The sequence below is a fragment of the Ziziphus jujuba genome, chromosome 12 (genome assembly GCF_031755915.1).
Source record: "Ziziphus jujuba cultivar Dongzao chromosome 12, ASM3175591v1".
In the NCBI taxonomy this organism is placed as follows: Eukaryota; Viridiplantae; Streptophyta; class Magnoliopsida; order Rosales; family Rhamnaceae; genus Ziziphus; species Ziziphus jujuba.
The window spans coordinates 22,717,346-22,742,996 of record NC_083390.1 but is presented as its reverse complement, the minus strand read 5'-3'; the positions used below and the strand labels follow the sequence as shown (position 1 = coordinate 22,742,996).

General features: G+C 31.3%; 3 protein-coding genes and 1 long non-coding RNA gene across 5 annotated transcripts; 1 reads left to right on the top strand and 3 right to left on the bottom strand.

The window, feature by feature from the left end:
* Positions 1 to 1,049: 1,049 nt before the first annotated feature.
* On the bottom strand, positions 1,050 to 2,383 carry LOC125424084 (uncharacterized). The gene is made up of 3 exons (XR_009635366.1): positions 2,255 to 2,383; positions 1,591 to 2,165; positions 1,050 to 1,160 (listed from the first exon to the last, which is right to left on the bottom strand). It is a non-coding gene; the product is annotated as an uncharacterized LOC125424084 (long non-coding RNA).
* Positions 2,384 to 6,393: 4,010 nt separating this feature from the next.
* LOC107429484 (transcription factor HHO3) lies at positions 6,394 to 9,442 on the top strand. Its single transcript, XM_016040176.3, has 5 exons — positions 6,394 to 6,945; positions 7,115 to 7,416; positions 7,597 to 7,879; positions 8,020 to 8,096; positions 8,817 to 9,442. The coding sequence occupies exons 1-5, from the start codon at positions 6,831 to 6,833 to the stop codon at positions 9,186 to 9,188; spliced, it is 1,149 nt and encodes a 382-aa protein (XP_015895662.3). The 5' UTR covers positions 6,394 to 6,830; the 3' UTR covers positions 9,189 to 9,442.
* A 6,931-nt stretch (positions 9,443 to 16,373) lies between these two features.
* LOC107429489 (uncharacterized) lies at positions 16,374 to 20,329 on the bottom strand. The gene is made up of 8 exons (XM_016040182.4): positions 19,952 to 20,329; positions 19,776 to 19,857; positions 19,539 to 19,664; positions 19,253 to 19,411; positions 17,802 to 17,920; positions 17,343 to 17,534; positions 17,159 to 17,249; positions 16,374 to 16,544 (listed from the first exon to the last, which is right to left on the bottom strand). The coding sequence occupies exons 1-8, from the start codon at positions 20,125 to 20,127 to the stop codon at positions 16,464 to 16,466; spliced, it is 1,026 nt and encodes a 341-aa protein (XP_015895668.3). The 5' UTR covers positions 20,128 to 20,329; the 3' UTR covers positions 16,374 to 16,463.
* Positions 20,330 to 21,356: 1,027 nt separating this feature from the next.
* Positions 21,357 to 24,935, bottom strand: LOC107429501 (uncharacterized). Of its 2 annotated transcripts, none has more exons than XM_060813249.1 (6): positions 24,649 to 24,935; positions 23,978 to 24,145; positions 23,279 to 23,459; positions 23,021 to 23,187; positions 22,659 to 22,808; positions 21,357 to 22,152 (listed from the first exon to the last, which is right to left on the bottom strand). In XM_060813249.1, exons 1-6 carry the CDS (start codon positions 24,691 to 24,693, stop codon positions 21,805 to 21,807), a joined length of 1,059 nt encoding a protein of 352 aa, XP_060669232.1. In that variant the 5' UTR covers positions 24,694 to 24,935; the 3' UTR covers positions 21,357 to 21,804. The 2 variants fall into 2 exon arrangements, with proteins under 2 accessions (XP_060669232.1, XP_015895684.3); XM_016040198.4 differs by having other exon boundaries at positions 21,359 to 22,152; positions 23,279 to 23,540.
* Between the last annotated feature and the right edge of the window lie 716 nt (positions 24,936 to 25,651).

Here is a 25,651-nt window from a genome sequence, read left to right as displayed (position 1 = left end):
CAGTTTAGACTAATTAAAGGTCAAATTATTATTATTATTATTATTATTATTATTATTATTATTATTATTATTATTATTCCTGCAATAATTATTCTTTATAAGGAATAGAAGTATAAAGACCAAAATATTAATAATAATAATAATAATAATAATAATAATAATAAATTCCACAAATTAGTTAATATTTGGTGTCTCATCACATAAATGTGTTGAATCTATTAAAGTTTTTTAACCAAAGATTAAAAAAGGACTAATGGTGGTGGAGTGTTTGGATGAGTTGGAGGATATGATTGTTAAAACCAAAATAGGAGTAACAAATTCACAATATAGTTGAGAGACCACTTATATATACACTTATTTATTTGTTTTATTGGATTCATACAAACGGTCTTGGATTTGAAATATTTTAAAAAGAAAAATTATTGTAAATAATTAAGAAAAATTACAAAAGCATTTTGTTTTAAATCTCAACCTAAAAAAATGACTAACTTTTTTTAATACTTGACAAAAAAGCATCTCTGATTTAATAAAATAAGGGATTCTCTCAAAAAAATTTTAAATAAATATAATGAGAACTGAAGACCTTAGCTGTCCTCATATGCGATAAATGCTATATGCAAACTGTGAAGAGTAGAATTATTGGTCTAGACATCAACAAAGGAAGAAAAATATCACAAAGCGAGTCATTATCAAAATGTCTTGTAAGTAGTAAGTATGCAAGTGGATATGTTGTCCCGAAGATTGAATTGTATAATCAAAATAATTAAGTCTTCCATCTAAAGATCCTATTTCCATTCAATGACTTCATATTAGAAATTCTAAGGAAATTTCAGAAGTCATGAAAGCAACAAAGTATCTAAAATGTCTATAAAACAGATGAAATCAGAAATGGAAAGGCTTGAAATTGTCACAACAATTAAACATCAGCCATGGTAGTCAAGGATCACCTGCTGACAACACGATTAACTGTTGGTTGAACAAATATATGAACCCTGTAGAAAGGAAGTAGTTGTCAATAACCAAAAAATACTATCTAGTTTACATGAAAAGAATCATGAAAAGGAAACTCCATATGAATGATAAACTTTCTATGTACTTTCATGATTTTCTTCATTTGGAAAATTCTCCTTCCCTGTATCAGACTTCTTATCTGCAGAAACCTATATGAACAACATAAAATAAAAGTGAAAAATATAATGAGCACTGGGAAATAAAAACCACCATAGCTGAATATATTACCCTCAGTAGAAATGGAGGTGTCTGTTAACGTATAGAATGTGCAACCATGGAGTTTAAATAGTAAATTTCCCTTATGATTCTCATGTTGATAATGAAGTAAATGCAATAACTGATAGTTTGCATTAAACATTAAGGAAAACAAGAATTATACATGACAACAATAACTGATAACAACGAAAGCAGTTATATTTAATCACCAACAGCAATTATAGTAATAAAATAACTATAACTACAATTATATTAAAACACAAATAAGCGTGCAGACAATTAAATTTAATAAATAAGCAGCATTTAATAATGAAAAACACACAAAACCCAAAAAAATAATAATAATATAAAACACACAATTACCATCTTTAGAATAACCTCCACAGCACCTTTGCCATCACCAAGAGCTCCATCTATTTCATCAATCACCTAGAGAAAAAGTAGTAACTTGTTTCTTCTGCATACATGCTAGAATAAGAAGGGTAACCATAAAAAATAATACCAGCCAAGCACTTTGGCCTCGAGTCAACAGTGATAGAGTTCATCTGCACTACATCAAGAAACTAAAATGTTGTATAAAGTAACCTATAACACAAAGCAATACATTGTAATAGCTAGGGAAAAAAAAAAGAAAAAAAAAACACAAAGTAACTTTATACAAAATTTCCAATCTTGAAAGAATCTAATAGTCAGCAGAGAAAAATTAATGCAGATCCATGTGAAAAAAAAACAAAAACGAAAAAAGAAGAAGAAGCATATATATACAAATACATACATCAGGGACCAAACCCATGGATTTCATTTGGTCAGAAAAGTAGAAAAGGTCCTGCAAGCAAGAGGTTTTCATGGTTCCAATGATGAGAGAATGGAATGTATCCCTAGTTGGCTGTACTCCATCCAGCATCATATCATCATACACATCTCTCAGCAAGAAATGCCTACCACCACCGTTATTAAAAATAAAAAAAATAAAAAAAAAGAACACAACTTTCACAATTTCTCCCAAAAAAAAAAAATTAGAATCTACCTTCTCTGCGCAGTGAGAGAACCAATAACAGTGTTATACTCAGAGACATTGCTTGCGTAGTTCCTCCTTGCGTATTCCTCTGTTGAAACCGCACTGAAGTATCGCCGTCCCACCTCTCGTAGCAGTGAATTATGCTGCCCTGAATTATAACAATCTAAAATATATTATTTATTTAAAAAAAAACTATTTCATTATTAGCGAAACGAGTAAGAAAATGTCTGGGGAAAAGCTTAAGAATTTGAAAATGGAGAGGAGAAGATTACCAGTGATTGACCGAATGAGCCTCATGCTTTCCTACTTCGCTGTTGCCTACCTGTTGCTTCTGCTTCTGCTCCTAGGGCTCTCTAAAACCCTGCAGTTTTCTCTCTGAGTCGCCTCTTCACCATTTCCTTCAAAATGCACAGTCTTCAAGCTTACAATCCGGCCGATGCGAAAGGAAACAGAGGGCTCCTAATGGGCTGGATATTGATTATAAGAAGAAGAGAAAAGTCGGATGAAGAAAAGAAAGAAAAAAACATAGAAAAAAAAAAATAAAAATATTTAATTTGAATATAAGGGTATTTTGGAATTATCAAAAATTGAAAGGGTAGAAAAAAAAAAAGATACCAAATGAAGGGGTAAAAATCATTAACCTCGTCCTTATAAGATATTGGGCCAAATTAGCCCAAAAAAAAAAAAAAACAAGTGGCCTTTCACTGTAGCATACTTTTACACCGCCTTATTAATATTTAGTTGTTTTAATCAACTTTTACAGCTTATCGTCAGACAAGTATGATAGTCAAATGCTAATATGATGTTCTTTTATAACCCCAAAAAAAAAAAAAAAAAAAAGCTAAAATTTCTCATATGGAATAAACTTTTTCTTTCAAACTTGCTACTAAGGTTGGACTGGCCAACTATCTTTAGAGTCATTAAACCAATTCAGTACACATACTTTTCTTCAATTCATATAATAATAATAATAATAATATTATTATTATTATTATCTCTTAAATATCTGATAAGTTATCCAATTATTTTTGTGAGAAACTCATTTTACTTATCACTTGCACATTATATGCTCGTTTCGTTGTTTTATTTATTTATTTATTTTGTTTTTCTTTTATGTTCCTTTGGTCCTAAAAGGAAAAAATGTTAAAGAATTTTAATGGATAGAACACAATTAATTTATCCAAATAAATATAAAGTCCCCTATACATTGTTGAATTCTCACTTAAATTTTGTACCTCAAATTCATTTTGATATCTAAATCCACCTCGTAATAAGTAAGATTCAAAAAATTGATATCGATGGAAATATCAAGAGTTTAAAATATAGAAATTTCTATGGAAATTTCAGAAAATATCGAATATCAATAAAAAGTTATAAAAAATGATGAAAATTTTTATTGAAATTTTAGAATTAGCTTATTTAATCAATTAATTGTCAAATTAATTATAAAACTTGCTAATATATTGATTGAATGAATATTATATTATTATTAGTGAATTGATTTTCTATAAACATTAATGACCATATATGAATTATTATTAATAAAAATATATTAAAAAATACATATATGATAAAATTATTTATTAACTAAAATATTTAAAACGATTATTACAATTATATTGTAGTTCATAAATGTCATTTTAATACCACATAGAACTTCTCGGTGGTTGAAAATTATCGGTTTCTTCCTCATTTTGACTTTGATATGTGAAATGTGTGAAGTAGTTATGAAAAAATATATCTTCATATAATTTTGCATATAATTATTAATATGCCAACCATATGGATATTGCATTATTGGTTGACTATGTGCATAACTACTACTCTCTGATGGTTGAGTTTAAGATGGTATCCATGAGTTGCTACTTAATGACATTCCATACATATCCATTGAATAAGGATTATGAAAATGACTTCCAACCCTCATAGATAAAAAATTTATAGAAATTGAATCTTATTATTGTTGTGACATCTCCATTATAGATTTTTCTTTACATATATAGTCTTTTCCAATAGCACCGAATCCTTGACCTACATCTCTACTCCCATTATCTTCATCTTGTGTTGCATGTGTGTAATATTGTTCACCAGTAAATGGGCTTAATCCAACTTCTTGACTTGGTGATTCCCGTTGGCCACTACGTCTTCTAACTTCTAATTCAGATAATTTATTGAAGTTATCTTCATCACCACTAGAGCTAGAGTGACTACTAAAAGTCTCAAATTGTGAATTTGTACCACCTAATGAAGCTGAAGTACTAGTAGTTCTAGTTGGCTCTCTCATAAGCCTTTAAAATGAATCACCACTACTAGAATTTACTTCTTCAGCAATCACTTTTTAAACATTTATTTCATATTTTTTAGCTTGTTGAGCAATTTTTGGATCAGGATTCCCTTCATGATCATTTAAATAAATATCTCTAATCCATTGGTACATTTAATTGCCCTCTTTATCATCATCTTTTATTATAGTTTCAAATATTAAGATTTATAAGTTTCAAAAATATAATCCACAATCTTTATATTTTTGCTTTATTGATATTCAATAAATAAGTAGAACTTATTAACGTTATCCAATTCAATTCATTCTAGTTTTTTTATATCACTAAATGTCTAAAAAGCAATTAAAGGGTAAAAAAATTATTAATGAAGTTAATTTAATAAATTTTTTTACTAAATATCAATAATATTTATTAATTTAAAAAAATAAAAAATATTGGATATTTTCGAAAGTTCAGTAGAAATTTCATGAAAATTTTGAAAATTTCCGTAGAAATTATAGGCTTTTTTAACCAAATCATTACGGATTTGATGTAGATATTTTATGAAAATTTTCATGAAAATTTTACCGAAATTTTAGAAGTTTCAATAGATATTATGAAAATTCTATCCATTTCTATATCGAATATTTTAAACATTGATAATAAAAACAAAAGTTCAATGAATTCCTCATTTTTTTTAGTTTTTTTTTAACTGTCCAAAAAGAATAAACAGAAACAATGATAGCACAAAAATTGCTTTAGCCATATACAAATTTCAACAACATAATTTCCATTATTATTTTTATTATTTTGTTATTATTTTTCTTTTAGGTACATGCTTGGTTCACAAACATTTTTGTTTTGTTTTGTTCTTATTTATTTATTTATTTATTTATTATTATTTTTTTTTAATCCTAAAAGTTTTATCACACTATTAATATTATTTTGTTTTATATTGATCTAGCCCTCTATCTCATATTCTATAAGACTGCATACATTTTTCTGAATAAAACAAAAAACAAGGTTTTAGAAGTTAGTAAACTATAACAACGAAAAAAATGAACCAAAATCGCAAAAAGAAAAAAAATCCCAAACGAAACAGAAAAGGAAATTGCATTGCATATAATAATATATAAATATAAGAATCTACTTACATGTCAACGTCTCATTGGTTACGTTTTGCCGCGGCCACAAAATTCCGTCGCATTGGCGTCCCACTATCTAAGCCCATCCCCATGTAATCATAACCCCCTAGCCCAGAATCCAAGATTGCATATTCTCGATTCCCGCAAAAATCGGTGGGTCCCACCAGTGAGACACGTCGCAATCCCGTTGGCTACCGTTTGGCACGCGCTATCCATTAGCGAGTGGTGATGGAAACGACGAAGCCGGCCGTACGAAGAGGGCAGAGTGGATGAGGATGAAAGAGGTTGGCTCTTAGCGAGCTCGAAAAGCCACATTTACGAAGAGTCCCCACCACCGCCAGAAGCACACGCGCAATGCTAACACGTTTCCACGCGCTAAAGATTCCCTCGGGGCTATGAAACCGCAGGTATATTCGTATGAGAGAGAATATTAAAAACAATAAAATGAATAGGAAAATAAATACCAATCTGGAGAGAGAAAGAGTCTCTTCGATCTTATCTCATTAAAAAAAAAAAATCAAAACAAAAAAAATAAAAAATGAAAAAAATGGTTTGGATGCTGACGTCATTGCCAGCTTACAGATAGGGGACGAGAAGCGAATATTCAACCTGCTATGCGTTTTCTTTCTCTTTCTTTCTCTCACTAAAATATATATATATTCACATATTAGAAAAATTATTATTAAAAAATAAATTAAAAAATAAATAAAAATCCAATCAGAGATTCGTTTTGTACGCGACGCCCCGACTTCGACATCTCACTATTTCTCTCTCCATGTCTTGCTTTCTTTTCTCTTCCTATAAACCCTCGTTCAATTCCCTTGCCAAAAAATTAAAAAATTTGAGAAACTATCTATTTTCTCTCTCTAGAATTAATTCTATTCTGTTTTTCTATTTAAAAAAAACAAAAAAAAAGGGAAAATAATTTGTTGGGTTTGGCTTGGTTTGCAAGATTATTCCCTTTTCTGATTCTACTTGGATCCTATATTCGTCTTTGAAAAACCCATAACCTGATTCTGGATCATTTCCCTTGTTTCGGATCTATCTATGCTTTTAGACAATTACCCTCTTCATATAAACGAAAACCCAGATACAGAATATTGAAGACCCAAAAAAAAAAAAAAAAAAAAAAAAAAAGCCAAAACTTACTGAACCAAAAAAAAAAAAAAAAAAAGGATAATGCAGGGTTCAGGGTTGGGATTCCGTGAGTATGTGGAAGCTTTAGAAGAAGAACGGAGAAAGATACAGGTTTTTCAGAGAGAGCTTCCTCTGTGTTTGGAGCTTGTGACACAAGGTTTGTAAAAAAATACCCTTTTCGATTTTCAGCATGATTCTTAATACAAAAAGAAAAATTAAATTTTGTTTTTTGGGGTTGGATATCTGATCGGTTGTAGTTTTTTATTTTTATTTTTATTTTTTTTGGGTTTTGTTTTCTGGGTTTTTATTTTTTATTTTTTTGGCAGCCATTGAGAGGTGCCGACAACAATTGTCGGGGACGACGACGGAGTACTTGCACGGACAATCAGAGTGTTCGGGGCAAACTTCGAGTGAAGGCCATGTGTTTGAGGAATTCATTCCCATGAAAAGGATTTCTTGTTCGGATAATGAGGAGGAAGATGACGGTGAAGAACAACAATCAATGAAGCCGAAGAAGAACAGTGACAAGGATAATGATAATAATAATAATATTGGAGATAAGAAGAAATCAGACTGGCTTAGATCTGTTCAACTATGGAATCCAACTCCAGATCCACCCCATAAAGAGGTAAAAAAATACTTAAGAGCAAAATAGCAAAAAAAAAATAAAAATAAATAAATAAATAGAGACCAAATTTGTCACCTTTATATTTTTAGTTTAAGCTGCTATGAAAAGTGAGTGGAGAAAAAAGAAAAATGAAAATGAGAGAACGGAAATATTTTGATTTTGTGGTGGCTAATGTTGCAGGAGTTGCCTAGAAAGGCGTCGGTGGTGGAGGTGAAGAGAAATGGTGGTGCTTTCCAGCCTTTTCAACGGGAGAAAAGTGTTGCAAAGGCTAATGGGTCAGTTGGTAAAGCTACTCCTTCGGCTCCGGAGACAAGCGCGACTCCCGAACCGGCTGCCGGAGGAGGTAGTGGTGGAAACACCAAAAAAGAAGACAAAGATGGTCAGAGGAAGCAGAGGCGAAACTGGTCGCCGGAGTTACACCGGAGATTCTTGAATGCCCTTCAACAGCTTGGCGGTTCCCATGGTATGGTTTTGCTATCAAATTATATTCTCTTTCCTTTTTTTTTTTTTTTAATTATTATGAGATCTAATTAGTTAATTTTCGGGATTGAATGGAAAAGAATGATTATTGATTTTGGGATTTTAATGGTTTTCTTCTTGTAGCTGCTACTCCTAAGCAAATTAGGGAGCTGATGAAGGTTGATGGACTTACTAATGATGAAGTCAAAAGCCATTTACAGGTTCGTGGTTTGTTTTGGTTATCTGTGTGCTAATTATTTTGTTCTTACTGGACTTCGTGTCATGCTATTGTTTGTTAATTGCCAAGTTCTTTTGATGATGATTTTTCTCGGCTTGTTTTTGACTCTAAACTAAACTTTTAGCTTTTTAGATTATTTCTTTCATACATGCGTAAATTTTTCCAATTAAAGTCATGAGTTGTGTTCCGTCAATTGTTTATCTGCAATTAACAGTATTACCAGAGTAGTCTTTGAGACTGTGGCTATGGATATCCCTGTGAATTCTAGGCATTTTTGTCTTCCTGAGAATAATTTCTAATGATCTTTTTCACTTTTACAGATACAAAATTACATATTAGGACTTTGATCATGTAAAAAGGTCCTGTGTAAATAATCAAGCAATTTTTCTTGTGTAAGCTTTTAGTATATTTCTTTTAGTGGTTGATCGAATTTTCGTCATCTTGGTTAATTTGGATTGACTCTGTTAATTTTTGGGAGGAAAATACTGCGCCATTACACAAGCATACATTGTCTGAAGTAGCGAAAGAGAGAGTTTTTCTTTTAGGATCATGGAATTTAAAAGTTCTAGCATGCAATACATTGGTACCCATTTGGTTTGTTTTCTTCTATTTAGAATGTACAATGTTAATCTAGGATTTATCAACACAATTTTCTTCTATTGGGGATTGACTATTTTTTTTTATCAAACTTTGTTAATTACAGAAATATCGGTTGCACACCAGGAGACCAAGTACAGCTATCCATAACAATGGAAATGCACAAACACCTCAAATTGTAGTTGTGGGAGGCATATGGATGCCACCACCAGAATATGCTGCTGTAGCAGCAACCACCACAGCACCAGGGGAGACCTCTACTGTTGCTGCAACCAATGGAATCTATGCCCCGGTGGCTGCACCACCGCCTACAGCGGTCACACAGCCGACGACATCTATAATTAAAAGACCACAACTTAAGCAATCTGAATCTTCTTATTCGGAAGAAAGGATTAGCCATAGTGATGGCCATGCTCATTCCAATTCTCCAGCCACTTCATCCTCCACTCACACAACTACAACTTCCTCTTTGTTTTAATCTCTTGAAGAATGATGTAAATTTTTGTAACCAAGCCAGTCCTCGGTAGAAAGTCACCACATCATTCTGACCTTTTTTTTTTTTTTTTTTGGCCCCTGTTGTTGTTTCTGGACTGTAAAATGCATGTAGAGGATGTTTTTTTTTTTCTTTTTTTCTTTTTTTGGATACTATGGATAGTGACAAAAAAGTTTTGAAGTGGAATAAATTATACAAAGAACTTGAAAGCAGAAGCCAAAAACTTTGATGCTTGAGCATATCCGGAATCTACATTGTTTGGAAATGAGGATTTACCTGGACCTCATATACTCTACTATTCCAGTATTTGTATTTTAGTGCTGTCCTGTCCGCTATTGGAACGAATAACTCTTTCGATTTCAATAATTATATTAACCTAATGTGGGAGAATATATGGACTTTTCTGTCCATCTTCAAAATATATTTGTCGTAATCATTTGTCTTAATTTCTTCACTTTTTACTTAAAACATAATAGTTTTATAGTTGATCATGTACCAAGTGTAAGCTGAAGATTGTTAGCATCATTATTCGTAAATCTTATCACCAAAATTAAAGTGAGCCAACTTTTAAATGCCATTGTTATAAAATTTTGTCTTCAAATTTTAAAAAAATAATAATAATAAATCACTAAATAGCTAATGAGCTACTATTGTAGTTTCTAACAACTGACAGTTGATTCATTGGATTTCTACTTTACTCAAAATTACTATCGTGGTGGAAAAATCAACTACTGAATTTGTCTATTTCTGCAAACAGCCAAAGAAGGCTTTAATGAATGAAAAAAAATGGGTCTACTTTTGGTTATTCTTGTATACAAATTGTGGGATCCACCTTTCAGACTGATCATATTTTTCAAATTGCTTCACGAGAGAAAAATGAAACGATTTTCTTCATTTTAAAGATAGAAAAAAAAATGACAATCCGGAACCTTGACCCTCGAGGAAATCTCACCACCCAAGAAAATAAGCAATTAATTTTAGTTGAAGATCTAAAAGAAAAATCTTATCTAGCTTTATATGGATGCATGCCCTGAGTTATAGAAAGTAAAAGATCGCGTATAAGCAAAAAGCGTGGTTTGAATTTTCCTTGTTCATTCATACCAAAAGGAAACCATAAGGAAAAAAAAAAAAAAAAAAAAAAAAACAAAAAACTTCATGTAGTTTTTAGAATTTTTGAACCTCATATTCTTATGGTTTTGTCACCTCCCAATGTGTATCGAACTTAGATTTATTAGAAACTTGTGATGTATGGGAAGCCAATTTTCGGATGAAAGTTTATGCTAGAGATTAGAGAATCCAAGAGTAAAACTTTATTATCTTTTGGGATAATAATTCAGTATTCAAATTCCTAATATTTAATATCAGAATAAATCTTGGGTTGAAAAATTCAGCCTTTATGTCCCTCGTGAAGCATGAAAATGAATAAATTTAGGATTGTCTTGGGAAAGTCAGATGGGCATACTTTATCCAGAACCTTCACAAATCTTTCTCACCTACCCTCCCATGTGGGTTATTCTGTTTTCTTCGTTTTTATTGCTAAATAATGTTTTGACCTTTTTGGTAGGTCAATATTCACAATTTCGCAATGTGCCCCCTTCCTTTTTTTTTTTTTTTTTTTGGGTAAGTTTTACATGGTTCATGAATTTCAGCCTTTTTACATTGCACTTCAACTATTTAAAGAATGCCACTTAGCTACTTTTTTTTTTATTTTTTTTTTTATATATGGATAAAATTTATGCTTCTCAATAAATGAATTCCTTACAAAAGTTGGGAGACATTGCAATAGCCGAAAAGAGAAGTTCTGGGAGATCATGAAGGGTTATATTTGTTATGTTGAATTTCAACAATAAATTTTTATTATAAAGATAAACTTCAACTCATCATGGAAAACCTCGTGTCCAAAATTTGCCTCAATTTTTGTCCTCTACTTTGTACATGTCACCAAAAATACTCCAAATCCTAATAAATATATAAAATATTAACAAATAACTAAGCGTGCTAATCTTGGAATTGGATTTGCCATCTTGCTCAGGCAATCAAAAGATTGGAGGAACATTCACGTCCAAGATTGATAATGGGACAGCTTCACTAAAATAAGAAGAAAAACTTCATGTTTCAAGCAACCATAAATAGTGAAATGCATAAACATTATTGCAACCAAGAAAAAAAAAAAGGAAATACGTAAAACATAATAATACATATTTAGAGAGAGAAAAGAGAGAGAGAAAGAGACGGCAATGAATGCAATGAAAGCTTGCATGGCGGTGATCTAAATCATTTTTAAAACGTGGTGGCCTTGAGAATCTTAGTACAACTAGGGCAAACATATATTATCAATTTTTTTTTTTTATTATCATTTTGTGTCAACATACAGGCACATGGGACAATTCTGTGTGATTTACCCACAAAAAAAAAAAAAAAAGAAGGTCAATTCTGGTGTGGTTGGAACAATTTCTGTTTTTTTCGAATATAAAAAAAGAAGTTTATATATTATGTATATCCAGTGAAAAACGCACACCATCTTTCCGTGGTCCACCATTCGAATATTCCAACATATGCTTGGGTAATTAACCAAATTTTTTAATTAGGAATAGAATATTATTGTTATACGTTTAAGTTATCATCAAAATGGGCTTTCTCATAATCTTCCTTTGTTTAACTTATCTTCTAGGTAACAACCTTTCAAGAAGATATTCTGATCCCCTCAAAGAATCTTACCTTCTCGAAGATTCCAAGGAACCAAACAATATTTAATTAGAAAGAGACTCATTGGTGCTTATGTATCTTTTCCTCTTTGAGCTGGCAATGACTTCAAGCAAATTAAAAGATGCCCTATTTATTAGTTTTTATCGTAGTGGATATTATATCAAAGTTATTTTAATAACATATATTTGTACATTATAAAGATCTGTTAAAACAAATTGTTTATATGGTAAATACTTATCCATTTGATAGATTAGTAATTATTATTTGATTTTTTAACATATATAGACGAGATGTCATAATTTTTTATTATTTGTCAAATGAATAAGTCAAAATTCTCTAATTTGAATATCAGTGGGGAAAACCAAAAAATTTCTCTAATTTGAAAAGAATTCTTATACATATATATAATATTGGGAATGAGTGTTAGGATATAGAGGAAGAAAAAATAAATAGATAAACATTATATAAAATAATGTAAGAATATCATATGGAAAATTTTCTCCATGGAAGGTGGAGTAGGGCCTGGATTATTGTAGACAGAATTGAGTGTCCTTTGGGGGAGTCATAAGGCCAAATGACTCTTGCTGGATATTAAAAAAAGCCATGCACGAAAGGAGTCGATACAACAGATTTCTTGTTTATTTTTGGTTAGGAAATCGTCAAGAAAGAGGAATTTCATGGCATATTCTTCTTATCATTTGCATAAGATTTCAATATAAAATTTGGAAAAAGAATGATCAATTTTTTTTTTTTTTATCTCATTTCAAAAACATGCATATCAATTGGTTGGTGGACTAATATCCAATATTCAATCTATTCATATTTTATTAATTAGGCGGATGGATCATGCCCTCTCTCTCTAGATCTCTATCTGTGTATATATGATAATATTTTATTTCATTCCAAGTTGAAAATTAATGCTGGGTCTTGGCAGGGATAATTAATTATGTTTCTTTTTTTTTTTTTTTCTCTCTCTCTCTTCTCGAAGAGGATAATTCATGGTTTTACTTACGAATAACACTGTAGTGGGACTTATTTATATTTATGACTGTAAAGTTAAAGATGGAAGTTTATTTTCTTTTTTACTTTACTTTTCATAGTTTTATCTATTTCAATAGTTTATACAGACAGGAGTGGCATTCTACAAATTATAAATAAGAAAACCACAAAAAAAAAAAAAAATAGAAGTAGAAGAAGAAGCAAAATTAATATTAAATTCCCCTTTTGGAAATCAAATTAATTATTATTCTTTGTTTTATTTTAATTCTTATAGTTATATAGCCACGAGGGATATCCTAATATATAATAGTTAACAGAAACAATTACAGAAACTTATCTCATAGTTTGAAAGTTTTTCACTTTTATTCTTGTGCTTTGATTTTTTTTTTTAATATATTTCACTTTTATTTTCTTTTTCATTTCAAATAATTCTTTTTCAATATAAGATATATAATTTAATCTTATATTAATAAATGAAAAGACAACAATACCCTTCTAATTGAAATACGCTGACTGTAATAAGATATTTTGACTTCTTTATCCTCATAATCAATCAAGGTAGTCTTTGTTGCAATTATAGCCAAGCAATTTGCAGCTTTAATTTTAACACCTTTAGGAGCTACTGATCAGGAAAACACATGTCCCTTAATCTGCCTCTAATTGCCTTAACAGAATTATCCTCAAATATTTTGGGTCTCCGCCAAAGACTTTAGGATCCTTTTAAGAGAAAACTGAAGTGAAAAAATCTCATCCACATTTACATGCATATGTTTGATAAATCAAATACCTTTTTTTAAAATATAAACAAGAAAGAAAATGTTTTAATAAAAAGAAAATAATATAATTGAAACATTGATAAGAAGATTACAAAATTACAAACTTAAAAGTTTTTAAAACAAATAATTGTTGGGTTCCTAAATAGGTCTTATATTGGAATATATAATTGAGAGGAAGAAGGGGCAAAAATGAAATTTTGGATTGGATTATGTTTTGTAGTAGATGTTATCATGTTAACGTGACATCGATAAATATAGAGGGCAGTAATTAGTATTTGTTAAGAAATTTTATGAACTTAATAATGAAGTTTGTTTTAATAATTTTTTTTTAACTAGATGGACATTATTATCCTTTCGCTTTTCAATTTTAAACGTAATAATCTATATATATTGAAAACAAATAATTTGTAAAGAATAGAAAATTAAAAGGGTAGTGTCTGAAAAAAAAAAAATCAAAATATAACAACAAATATGAAAATTTTTCAAACTAGAACGTAAAGTTTGTGTACTTATCCCATAGTTAATATATATATATATTTGGCTAATAATAGAATTTGAAGTATTTAGGGGATTATATATATGGGATGGCAAAAGTGTCGTTCTCTGCATTAATGCAGGTTCAAATTATTACCAGGTTTATTATGAACAATTTATCAAGTTCAAGTAATAATAATAGTAATAATAATAATAAGATGATCTACTTCCTAGGAGAACAGTATTTTTTGCCCTCTGCATGCGAATCACGCATTTTATTGCAGAGCAGTTGCATAATTTTATTATTATTTTTTTCCAATTTGATATTGACTTTCGACTAAACATGCATAAAAGACTGCGATATACCTCGGCTACTTGGGAATTAATTAAATCCAAAATAACATTATAATTATATATTCTACATGAACCAATTATTTTATGGTTTTACACCCTTCATGAGTTTGATAGCCCACCTTCTACCAAGTTGACTCACTTGTGATTTTCAAACCAAAACTTGTCATGATCAGATTGATCTTTCTCATGTTCTTCACTTTCATTCATATTTCTACAAACTCTTTTTCTCTCGTGTGTATATATATATATATATATATATACACACACCCCCATATAATTATGCTATAGCTAGCCTGCATATGATGGACATTTGTTATGAGATTAAATAAATAATCTGTGGGACATATTAGTTGGAACTATGTGTAATTTGACATTATAATGCGATATGGCACACCTCATATAATGCCAAATTTTTATATTTAAATCCTGAAACACAAATCTTAATGCTTATAAAAATACAATTTGGATCGTTGTTTAATTAATTGTCGAGAGTTTGACGAAACTGAAAGAGTTGATTTGCTTACATCATAAAATGCATTTGGCCTATTTAGTGTGCTTTTGGAACGTGATTTGTAACTATTAGTAATTACGAGCCCAAAAATTACCAATTGGGAATTCCATTATCTTATTTACTTAATCAGAGAGTTGAATTCAGTCCCTCATTTCAGTTCTGTAGAGCCCACAATTTTGGCCAAATTCATTCATGAATTGCCTTACACATAGCTATATATATATATATATATAAATATATACAAATATTACCAAATTAGTTATAGAAAACATATATAACTGAAACCACTTTGATGATTGAGTTTGTGAAAGTTCTCTTCATCATCGACAAGGTTTAAACCAACAAGAGTTGGGAATCAAAACCGGCCAAATCAGCCATAAAAATATATAGAAAATAATATTCTTCTAGGAAATCTTCATACTATAATAATAATAATGACCATTCCTATAAAGGATGCAAACTCGTCCAAATGCATTGGGGACTTACTTTTTGTGGCTTTCACAATCATGTATACTATGCTTCCTATTAGTTTCCTTTACAGGGAAAGGAGGAGATTTTATTGGTTCTTAAGCTTAACTACCACCACTTAATATTTGCTAACATATATTCTTAGTCTTAGTTAATTGATTCACTAAGAAGAAGCTAATTATTAAAACAATTCAGATTATCTAAAAAGCGAAGCTTACATTGTGGAAGAAAGAGCAGAAGTCTACCGTTTGAGCTCGCCTTATCACGAGCTATAGCTATGTGACAAAAATAAATTGTATATATATCATTTTATATCATAAACACATATACATACACCAAAAGCTAGCTCTTGATAAAATTTAAATTCAATTTTGTCAGATCAACAGGCAGTAATCTTTCTCTTTTGAGTGGAGTGTATACATGCAAAGTAAAAGCCTTGTTAAAATAAATATTCTCTTTATTTTTTATTTTTCATTTTACTTTTTTGCTTGACTAGGAATAAATTATTCCATATCCAGTTTCTAAGCCTTTAATACTTATAGATAATACTTATAGAACATTATTCTACTACTAATTTCCTAACATAAGTGATATAATTTGAGTATCATTCAACCCCCAATAATACAAAACCTTTTTTTTTTTGATAAATATTTTATTCATTGCTTTTCTGTTTAATTATAATGCGGATAAGCTAATATAATCTCGGCATGTTTTTTCTTACAAGATTACAGTTGCACCGCAGCTGTATATAAAGGTCACTTTTGAGAGTACATCAAGTAATGAAATAGAATCCTCGTTTCATTTCTACCTACAGTGCCTAGCAACATCGACCCAGGAAATTGGACTCCTTTTTGTGAAAAGGATGGGTAAGAAAAGTTGTAGAATTTTTACAATGGAAATTACAACTACGCATGTTTTTCTTTCCTGTATACCAATACAAGATGTAATATTATGCCAAAGAAAAAAAAGCCTCTAAGGTGCTTGGATTTCTATTGGCACACCAGGAGTAGGCTCTAGCACTTGTGCATCCGGCAATTCCTTTGACAAGAGTTCCTGCATTAGATTCCAGACTCAGTTCCCCTTATTTCAAGGAAAACTTTTCTGTGGTAAACAAAAATTGTGGAACAAGCATTTGAAGAGAAGAAGATTTCAAGAAATTGAAGATTGAAAATCATATGAATGTCATCTGAAGAAATATAAAGGACTAGAAAATAGAATATTGGAAAGAAATCCATTCCTTTAGCATGTATGAGAATTGAATATGCATAAAACACAGCCAAATGTAGTAAGTCCCAACTTCCATCAACTTAACAAGTTCACCATCGTTCATGATTTCTTTGCTACGACAAAAAAGTATGCTTGATGAATGGTTGGTACCAAATGGCTTCCGGTGTTCATATGTAGGGAGCACCACAAAGAACGAAGCAAGGAAACAGAAACACACTTCCAAGAATTATTCTAGTTCTTAGTATAGAAAGAAAATGGACTTTTTATACAGTGCAAAAAGGTAAATAGGATGGTTATGCTTCTCACAAGAATCTCCTTGAATGCACTGATTTAGAAGCAAAAGCATACTTCCAACCAAGGTATCCGATGCTCCAAGACCATGATGCATAAGTTAACTATTTGCAAATAATGGAAAAAAAAATAATAATAAAAATGCAGACCTTGAATGATTCTACAGTTCCCTCAGCTTGAATTATGCTAGCTAGAAACCCTTTGCTGTCCAGGTCTCCATTTTTCATAGGAACTATGAACCTACAAGATGTTGAAAGACAATGAGTATAATGATAATGTTGGATTTTACACTGATTTGGAAGCCAAGAGCTAAAGTAGGAGAAGACTTTTTACTTGGCATGCAGCAGCTTTGCAAGTTGAACTGCATCTTCTTGTCCGGAGACAAGTGTAAAATTAGGCAGAAGCTGCTTTATGACTGGTGTGATGACAATATCTGCCCTTTCCTTCTCAAGAAAACTCTTGTTGTACACACAGTGCGGTTCATAGTACAGTGTCAATTGGCCTTGTGGGGAAATGACAAGGTACCTGGACCATTAATTACCCAAAGAAAAAACAAATAAATAAAAGAATTGAACTAGTAATTAAAGAGCAATTTGCAGCCAAGGGAAGAACCCTTCATAGATATTGAACTCACACCTGGGCCACATATTCAAAAAGGAAAGGATTATATCGGTTAAGTAATTAATTAATATTCAAAGTAAAAAAGGACAGAAAAGAATGTTCCCCAGTAGAATAATACATTAGGATATAAAATGTAAAGTCACTTCAGCAATTAAAGCATGAAAACTTTACCCATTCTCAGGACGCTGCCAAGGAGGACCAAGAACTGGCCCTGCAGTAGCTTGAACTCTGACTTTAGAACCATTTCTTGCTTCAATATCAGAGCTCTGACCAGGTTCTACATACGTGATCTGGAAAATGTGAAATTTAACGTCTCAAATAGAATATGAAAATGCATTATATAGCATTGTGATGAGCTATCTTAAATATAAGGATTAAATTCCAATCTCAGTTGACCTCCAAGCAAAGTTGAAACAGTACCAATTGAGGTTTAGTTGGTGAATAGACAGTTCTTGTAGCCTTCATCTATATTCATGTCCACCATCTTGGTGGCATGTCTAACTAACCACGAAATGAAGAGAAGGAAAACATTCAGAAAACGGTCGATAAGGTACAAGTTAAGTCATCCTCTCTTAAGAAAAGTTGTATTAGTTTTAGTGAAACAAGGTACGCCTTTAGGTGTCATTACTAACTGAAAACAACTGAAAAAAACCAAATCAATGAACACTCAAAAGATCTTTACTCTTCCCGATAGAGGCAAATAAAGATACACACATTATTCAGTTCTTGGTATACAAACAAGTCAAAGAAAATTTGACAGGAAAATCATGAATAGTCGTCAGTCTAAACCAAAGAAGCCTCTAATGACCTCATCTCTGAGCCAAAAGTATCAAGAGAATTTCAGAGAAAAGCTTATAAAATTTTCCACATTCAAAAACTTGTTTGCATATCCTTAAGACAAGATATTTGGTAGAGGAAAGACAAAGGCAAAGGTAAAATTACAAACATTGTTATACTTGGTTTTATTTGTGCATAAATGGTTTCCATCGTTTGTCACCGAAAATATTTTATGTAAGCAAATATATATGAACATGAGTATGTTTGCACGTCATATTTCCATGCTCATGCAGGATAGAAAGAAACCATAAGGCAGAAGCATTTCTTGTGCAGGTAGTACCTGCGTATGAAATGTTGTGCAAGTTTTCTTTCATTATCTTTATTCTTTGACAGAAAGAAAGAATGTAAAAAGATGGTTGATACCAAGCAATAGAGATCAAAGAACTGTTGATACAGAACGTGTTAACCATAGATTTTTTTAAAATAAACAGAAGTTATAGTAACGTTGTCAAGTAAGAATTTTAGAGGGTTCTATACAATGTTCGTCTACAAATGGGGCAGCCATATGTACACACTAATGCTGCACTTCCACTGCATAAAGTAACACAAATAAGCTAAAGCCAGAGTTTTTCTATCAGCATTTGACTGTATAAGGGCTTCATCACTATTACCAGTCTGTTACATACCATGAAACTAAATTTCATGTGCTAATTTTCTAGTTGGTATCAACAAAGCATAGAGTACATACTAAATCAGGTAAATTACATGAGTTGCTGATACAACCAGCATTCGCAAGCTGCAGTCAGTAAAGGGGCAAAAAGAAAGTTTGAAACTTGAATACTTACATTGCTAAAAAGGGGATCCAGCAATTGCTTAGCATTTGGGGTTGCTATGACTCTAAGATTTGGGTACTTTTCGGACAGGGGCTTTAAGGTCTTCAAATGGCAGTGATCATCGAGGCTTTGTGTAATTAATAAGCAATCAATTTCCGGAAGATCACTTAACTGCACCAAAGTTACATACCAATCAGGAAATGCTCATTGATTTTCACAACAATCTTTTACAAAACATAACAGTTGAAGCATAATAAGGCCAATATACATGATATTGCTTTAAAAAAATAAAAAATACCTGGAAATTCTTCAAAAACTTCTTAGCAGCATCATAAAGCCAGGGGATTCCAAAATCTAAATTACCCACCAAGATTGGGTCAACCAATATTTTCACCCCACCCGCGTCCCACAACCAACTATTCCCCTAAATCAGATATTGACAAAGATATCAAAGAAAACTATAAATTAATCAATCTCAGGAGAGACACGGATTAATAAATAATAAAAAAATTAAAAAATTAAAAAATTAAAAAACCTCCAAATATGTGAGTTTGAAAACATCAGTGCCAGAAAAACTCGACCCAATTGCGTTCTCTTCAGAAACAACACTACCCAATCTGCAAGCATGAAGAACTGACATTTCAGCACCAAATTTCAATCTTTGAAAAACATAAAAAGAGAAACATGAATCTACATACATGAGACAAAGACCTGGACGTCGAGAGCTTCAATTCCTTTGAACTTGAAACTTTTCTGGTACCAAAAGGTGAAACTTTTCTGCTACCAAAAAGTGAGAGTGAAGGGAAAGGTGAAAATGGCGAAAAGGGTCTTCCATTTCTGCATGTTTTGCTTGACAAGGGAAGAAATTGGCTCGAAACGACAGCCATTGTTGTTCACCTTTTTCCGGGTTTTGCTTTCTCGGGTCTTCCACCGATCAGTGTCCGCGTCCTGAGTTGCACAGAAAATTAATTTTTTTTTAAAAAAATAATAATAATAATAAAAATCGTCTTTTAAATTTCTAAAATCATCAAATTCCTGCGACGAATGGATTTGATTCTGCCACTTGCCACTCGCTAACCCACTAGCTCTCTGGAGTTTCGACTTTTTTCCTTCATCAAAAAATGCTTCAATTCGCTCACGTGGAAAATTAACTATTTCTTTTTTCTTTTTCTTTTTTTTTTTTTAATTTATGTGAATCTCATTCAATAAACACCTTTCTCTTTTCTGTTGCCATGTATCAGTAAGTATTATAAACTATAAATTTTAAATAATTCAGCAAAAAAAAAAAAATTAAATCACAAATATTGCTTTTTAAAAAAAAAAATTGGTGAATAATTAACCAATATTGCTTTGTATCATAAATTTTAACCGAAATTATAAAGCGTGGTTTATAGAATGAATTGGAATTTCTCATTTTTATTTTATTTTATTTTATTTTTTGCTGGGAGAATTGGAACTTTTCTATTTACGAAATCAACTGCCTAGGTGATATCAATATATGCTTAATTATTCTTTTTGTAATAGAATTAATAAAAAATTATATAAAAACCATTATAGATGTTTTATTTTTTATTTTTATCAAAAAATGTTTTACTTATTTTACTTTATCAATTTTATTCTAAACTAGGAATTTAATTATTTTATTTTATGTATAGATTATAACTTCAAATGTTAACATAATCAATTTTATCAAAATTAATAATAGTAATATTAAAAAAAATCTAACGATAGTTCCAACAGAAAAACCATTTTGACACTACGTTTACAATTTAGCGTAGAAATCATTTTTTTTTCAAGAAAAAAGAATATAATAATAATAATAATAAATAACAAAGACTCAAGGTTTAATACAAGCAAATTCCATAAGTGATTTTTGTAATTATTTCAAATAGTTTTTGGTTTTTTAGCCAAAAACAAAGTCAAAAACTATACAAGAATTCGGATTTTTTTTTTTTTTTTTTTTTGGGGTGCAAAATCAAGAATTTTGCACCTCAATTGGCTGCGCAGTCCTCGTTTTAATTTTGAATGGAAATACTATATGATATATTTTCATTTTTGACAAAAATAAATATGATGTTGCCATCTTGTCACACATAAGCAATTGCCTTCATGAATCTGAATGAACTAAATTTGAATAGGCTTAGTATAGATGAACTAAATTTGAATAGGCTTAGTATAGAGTTTCGGACGAAAGAGAGAGACAGAGACTGCAATGCCAAAAAGCAGTTGAACCATCACTCACTCATATGCTCAATTAGTCAATTGATAAAAAATTATAGATACAGACAACTCTTGAACTCCATAACCCAGCAAACACTTAAGTCTTTGTTTGGCCATGAAACTCAAAGACTGTTTTCTATCTTTTTTCTGTTTTCAGAAAAATAACAGTTCGTGAGTTTCATTGCAAACAAGGACTTAGGCTTTTGACCAGACTCAAAACTCCAGAGATGAAAAACAAAAAAAGAGACAGAATTTCTGCCCTTTGGGATGAGGAAGCCAAGAAACTAGGCAGCTTTTGCTTCCCCAAAAGAAATGTTGGTATACTGTGGGACCTTTCTGTACATTTATAGCTTGAAAAAGATTTCTCTCTCCCATCTTTTGGGATGGTATGGTATAATATTCACAATCTTGTTACCTTCAGGTATGGGCAACTCATCACTAGAAGGGACTCTCTCATTCCAAATGAATGTATTCTCATGTTCAAGCTTCCTGAGAAATTCAGCAACTTCATCCATTTCCTTTTTAAATATCGACTTCCATGATTCTTTGCTTGGCAACTTTCTTCTCACATCGATCAATGCTTGTCGAAGAACTCCAATGGAAAACCCCATTTGGCTTGCAGTCTTTAGATTTTCTGCCACGAATTTCCGACTTCTTAACTCATGCAGCGCTCTGCAGCAAGACACAAATTCCTGCACAGACCAGAAAAAAGAGCACCAGTAAGAAACTCTCAAAATGTCCTCATCCAAGGAACAGAAGATAACTGCCTTCGTCTTCTTTTTTGGGGTCATCCATCAATTGGTTGGGGTCAGACAATCTTAGGCAACTGCCCCTAAACTTGATCCTCAGATTTTGCTACCTTGAATTTCTCACAGCAAATCTATTTCTTATTCTGTTTCTTTAAATTGTCACACTCAAATATCTCCATCATTTCAATTTACCTTTCTTTCTTATTAAATATTTCTCCATTTTCCCTAAATTAATGAATCAAATTACATTAAATTAATTAATCAAATTACATACTGAAACCTAACCTTTCTCGATCTAATAATCCTTCTCTCTCCTTCCTCTTCTCATTCACAGACTTCCTCCTTCCTACTAGTACTATATCGCATATTAATTTGATGGTGCTAACAAGGAGCCTTCTTAGTGTAGACGAAAAGAAATAGAAAAGAACAGACAAAACATATATACATACCACAATCTGCGAACAAATATTTTTGCATTCTATTTTTGTTGTGTCTAAAACAGCTGCAGCTTCATCAAGTAACTCCGCAACACCATGGTGCAGCTTGGCCAAGAGACCAGAAGTTGTACCTTTCTCTTCAGCCTTTCTTATAGTTACTGCCTGTTAATTTTTTCATAACAACGTCAATTGCAGATAAAAACAAGCATTCACATATATACTATCATTCGATTCATTAAACCCAAGAGAAAAAAATAGAAAACACGGTTTGACTAATATTATTTCGCAAGTGGAACAATCATTTGACTAATATTATTTCGCAAGTGGAACAATCATTTTGTGCACCATAATCCATTGAGAACCTAAATGCTGACCTGAGCATCAGCTAAACAGATGAGTCTCAAGACAAAGGACAAAGATGAGACAACTTCCGGTGGCTTTTCAACAGCTAATGAAGGTTGCAAAGAAGGAAGAACTTCGTGAGCCAGATAATGATAAACTCCAGCAGCTTGTCTGAAAAGGGTTGTAGATTCTACCAGATCTATGAAATGCAAAGAACACAATCAAGTAAATACATCCATGGCCATTGAAAAGTATAATTGGAAATGTGAAGCTGAAACACAAATACCTACCTACTGGCAAGAGTTCTAAAGCCCTCTGCCGAAGTATTGCACCATATAGGAAAGTGGTCATACTGAGCTCAAACCGCAAGTTATCCATTTGAAAAAATTTTGGACCTCTAAGTTTCAAGCCAGAAGAAGAGATAAGAGCGCTAGTCCATCGTATCTTAAGGTCCGAAGCCCACTGAGCTATCTGGAAGTTACCGCTAACTTTATCAACATGAAAAATAAAATTTTCCAGCAATGGAAGATACTGTTCTAGCTTGTAAAGAACCTGAAGCATTCAAAACGCACAAATAAGCACAGACTGATCAATGCTGCAAGAAACTGAATTATTCGTTCAATAACTATGCATGTTAACATAAACTTTCATCGAACATCTCACTGCCAAATCATCAAACAAGAAGGACAATTTTTTCTATTACATTAAAATTACTAAAATTATACATGGCACCGAGAGAATATAAACTCATTAATATGGGCCCTGATAAGAAATTTAAGCTGTATGTTTCACAAGTTAGTGTTAGCAAGACACCTGCGAATTAATTGATAAGGAGTTCCAATATAAAAAGACATGTAAGCATCCACTGATAAAGAGTGAGATTCATATCCATAAAATGGAAAAAATATAAGTTTTTTTTCTGATAAGATATACAAAGAAAGGCGGTTTTCCAAATTCCAAATACAAAAGTCAAGATACTGACAAATTACCTGTTCGGTGTGAGAAGTTAAGCCTCCAGCCATTTCTCTTGCAATAGCGTCAGTAATAGAGCTGCTTTCATTAATGGAATCCTCAATTAATCTACGTTTTGAGCTTAACTCTTTCAGTTGCTCAAGTGTAAAAGAATCAGAAGCAGCATATGTGTCTTCAAACACAATCTGTCAACAATGAGAACACAACATATTAGATATCCTCACCAGCAAGTTAATGAAACAAAAGTCTCTCTTTGAAAACTGTAAATTCTTCACGGAAAAGCAATAAAATTTGACCAACAAGGTTTGAGTTACTAAAATATTTTATTTCAATTTTCAGAATCGTTTTATACCAGTTCTTCATTGAAATGCATTTTGGCAACTCAAACCAGATGGTACCCGAATGCATATTCAATAAAATCTAGAAGGCTATACAATCAACTGGGCATCAATTATAGTATAATAGCACGCCATTTGTTCCATAATTGACTAAATTACTATCAAACTCAATAATGGGTCAATTGGGAAACCTTCCTTTCCCACCAAAATGGACCAAAAATTTGTATAGATGATCTAATGCAGATTACGGACACAAACCAAGAAAACCCAATAAAAGAGCCAAAAAAAAAAAACAAACACAATTCTGATAAAAACGCACGAATGATAAAGAGGGGAAAAAAAAAAAAAACCTTCCTCGTCTTTAATTTTGCAGGGTCTTGATAATGCAGCAACATCTTTGTGAAGAAAATCAAGCCCAGATGAAGTCTGAATCCACAGCACGCTCAGAAACGAAAAAACTAAATTGCAAACACTCTCACAGCCCTCCAGAGCTGCATTCATTGAACCCCAACAAGGGAGAGAAAAAAGATTAGGAAACTGAAAGTTCCAATCCGATGGGAATTCGGGTTCATCAGAAATCCCAGTTGGGATAAACTTCTTTAGTGTTGTTGGACTTTTAGGCTCTAGCTCTTCCTGATGAGCGTTGGCATTTATTAATTATTATTATTATTATTATTATTTAATTTAAATTACTTCTCCGCTAAGGTAAGACGGACTCGTTGATGTAGCCCAGTGGACTTTAACTTTTCGTCTGCGTCTATTTGGGCCTTGACCCATTAATTTCCCTTTCGAACCACAAATTAGAACCGTTAGATTTCTTGGACCTCTGCGATTTAATCTCTTAGCCTTTTTTTTTTTAACGAACATGTTTTTCTAAGCTCGATGCATTTTTTTTAAAAGGCAAATTACTTTAAACTTCTATTAATTATCTATGCTTACAAATAATCTTTTTAAAAAAAGAAAAAAACAGATAACCTTCTTAAACAATTAAAATAATAATTAACCCCTTAATCAATTACCAAATTATTTTAATTGGACAAATATACCATTTTGATAGGTCATTATACCTTATCTCAAATAATTTAATCCAATTTTTTTTATTATCTGAATATTAAAAATAATATTTTTTTCAACAAATATTAAAAATATAATCAATATTTAATAAAACAATTTTCTACATTATGGACATTTAAGTAATTTTAAAATTTAAATTTTGATCGATTTGTTTATGAGTAATACTACAAATATTAATTGGTCTCTAAGTTATTTATCAAATATATATATATATATAATTATTTGATTAGTTAATATATTAATATAATATAAATATTAATAAATTAATTTTTGAAAAAA

Coding starts and splice junctions, on each gene's coding strand:
- LOC107429484 (XM_016040176.3), top strand. CDS start 6,831: ATGCAGGGTTCAGGGTTGGGATTCCGTGAGTATGTGGAAGCTTTAGAA. Junction 6,946..7,114: donor TTTGGAGCTTGTGACACAAG/GTTTGTAAAAAA, acceptor TTTTTTTGGCAG/CCATTGAGAGGTGCCGACAA. Junction 8,097..8,816: donor AAGTCAAAAGCCATTTACAG/GTTCGTGGTTTG, acceptor TGTTAATTACAG/AAATATCGGTTGCACACCAG.
- LOC107429489 (XM_016040182.4), bottom strand. CDS start 20,127: ATGGCTGTCGTTTCGAGCCAATTTCTTCCCTTGTCAAGCAAAACATGC. Junction 17,921..19,252: donor TGGATCCCCTTTTTAGCAAT/GTAAGTATTCAA, acceptor CACATTTTCCAG/ATCACGTATGTAGAACCTGG. Junction 17,250..17,342: donor GCAAAGCTGCTGCATGCCAA/GTAAAAAGTCTT, acceptor AACATCTTGTAG/GTTCATAGTTCCTATGAAAA.
- LOC107429501 (XM_016040198.4), bottom strand. CDS start 24,693: ATGTTGCTGCATTATCAAGACCCTGCAAAATTAAAGACGAGGAAG. Junction 23,188..23,278: donor TTTAGAACTCTTGCCAGTAG/GTAGGTATTTGT, acceptor TGCATTTCATAG/ATCTGGTAGAATCTACAACC. Junction 22,153..22,658: donor ATATTTGTTCGCAGATTGTG/GTATGTATATAT, acceptor TGGTCTGTGCAG/GAATTTGTGTCTTGCTGCAG.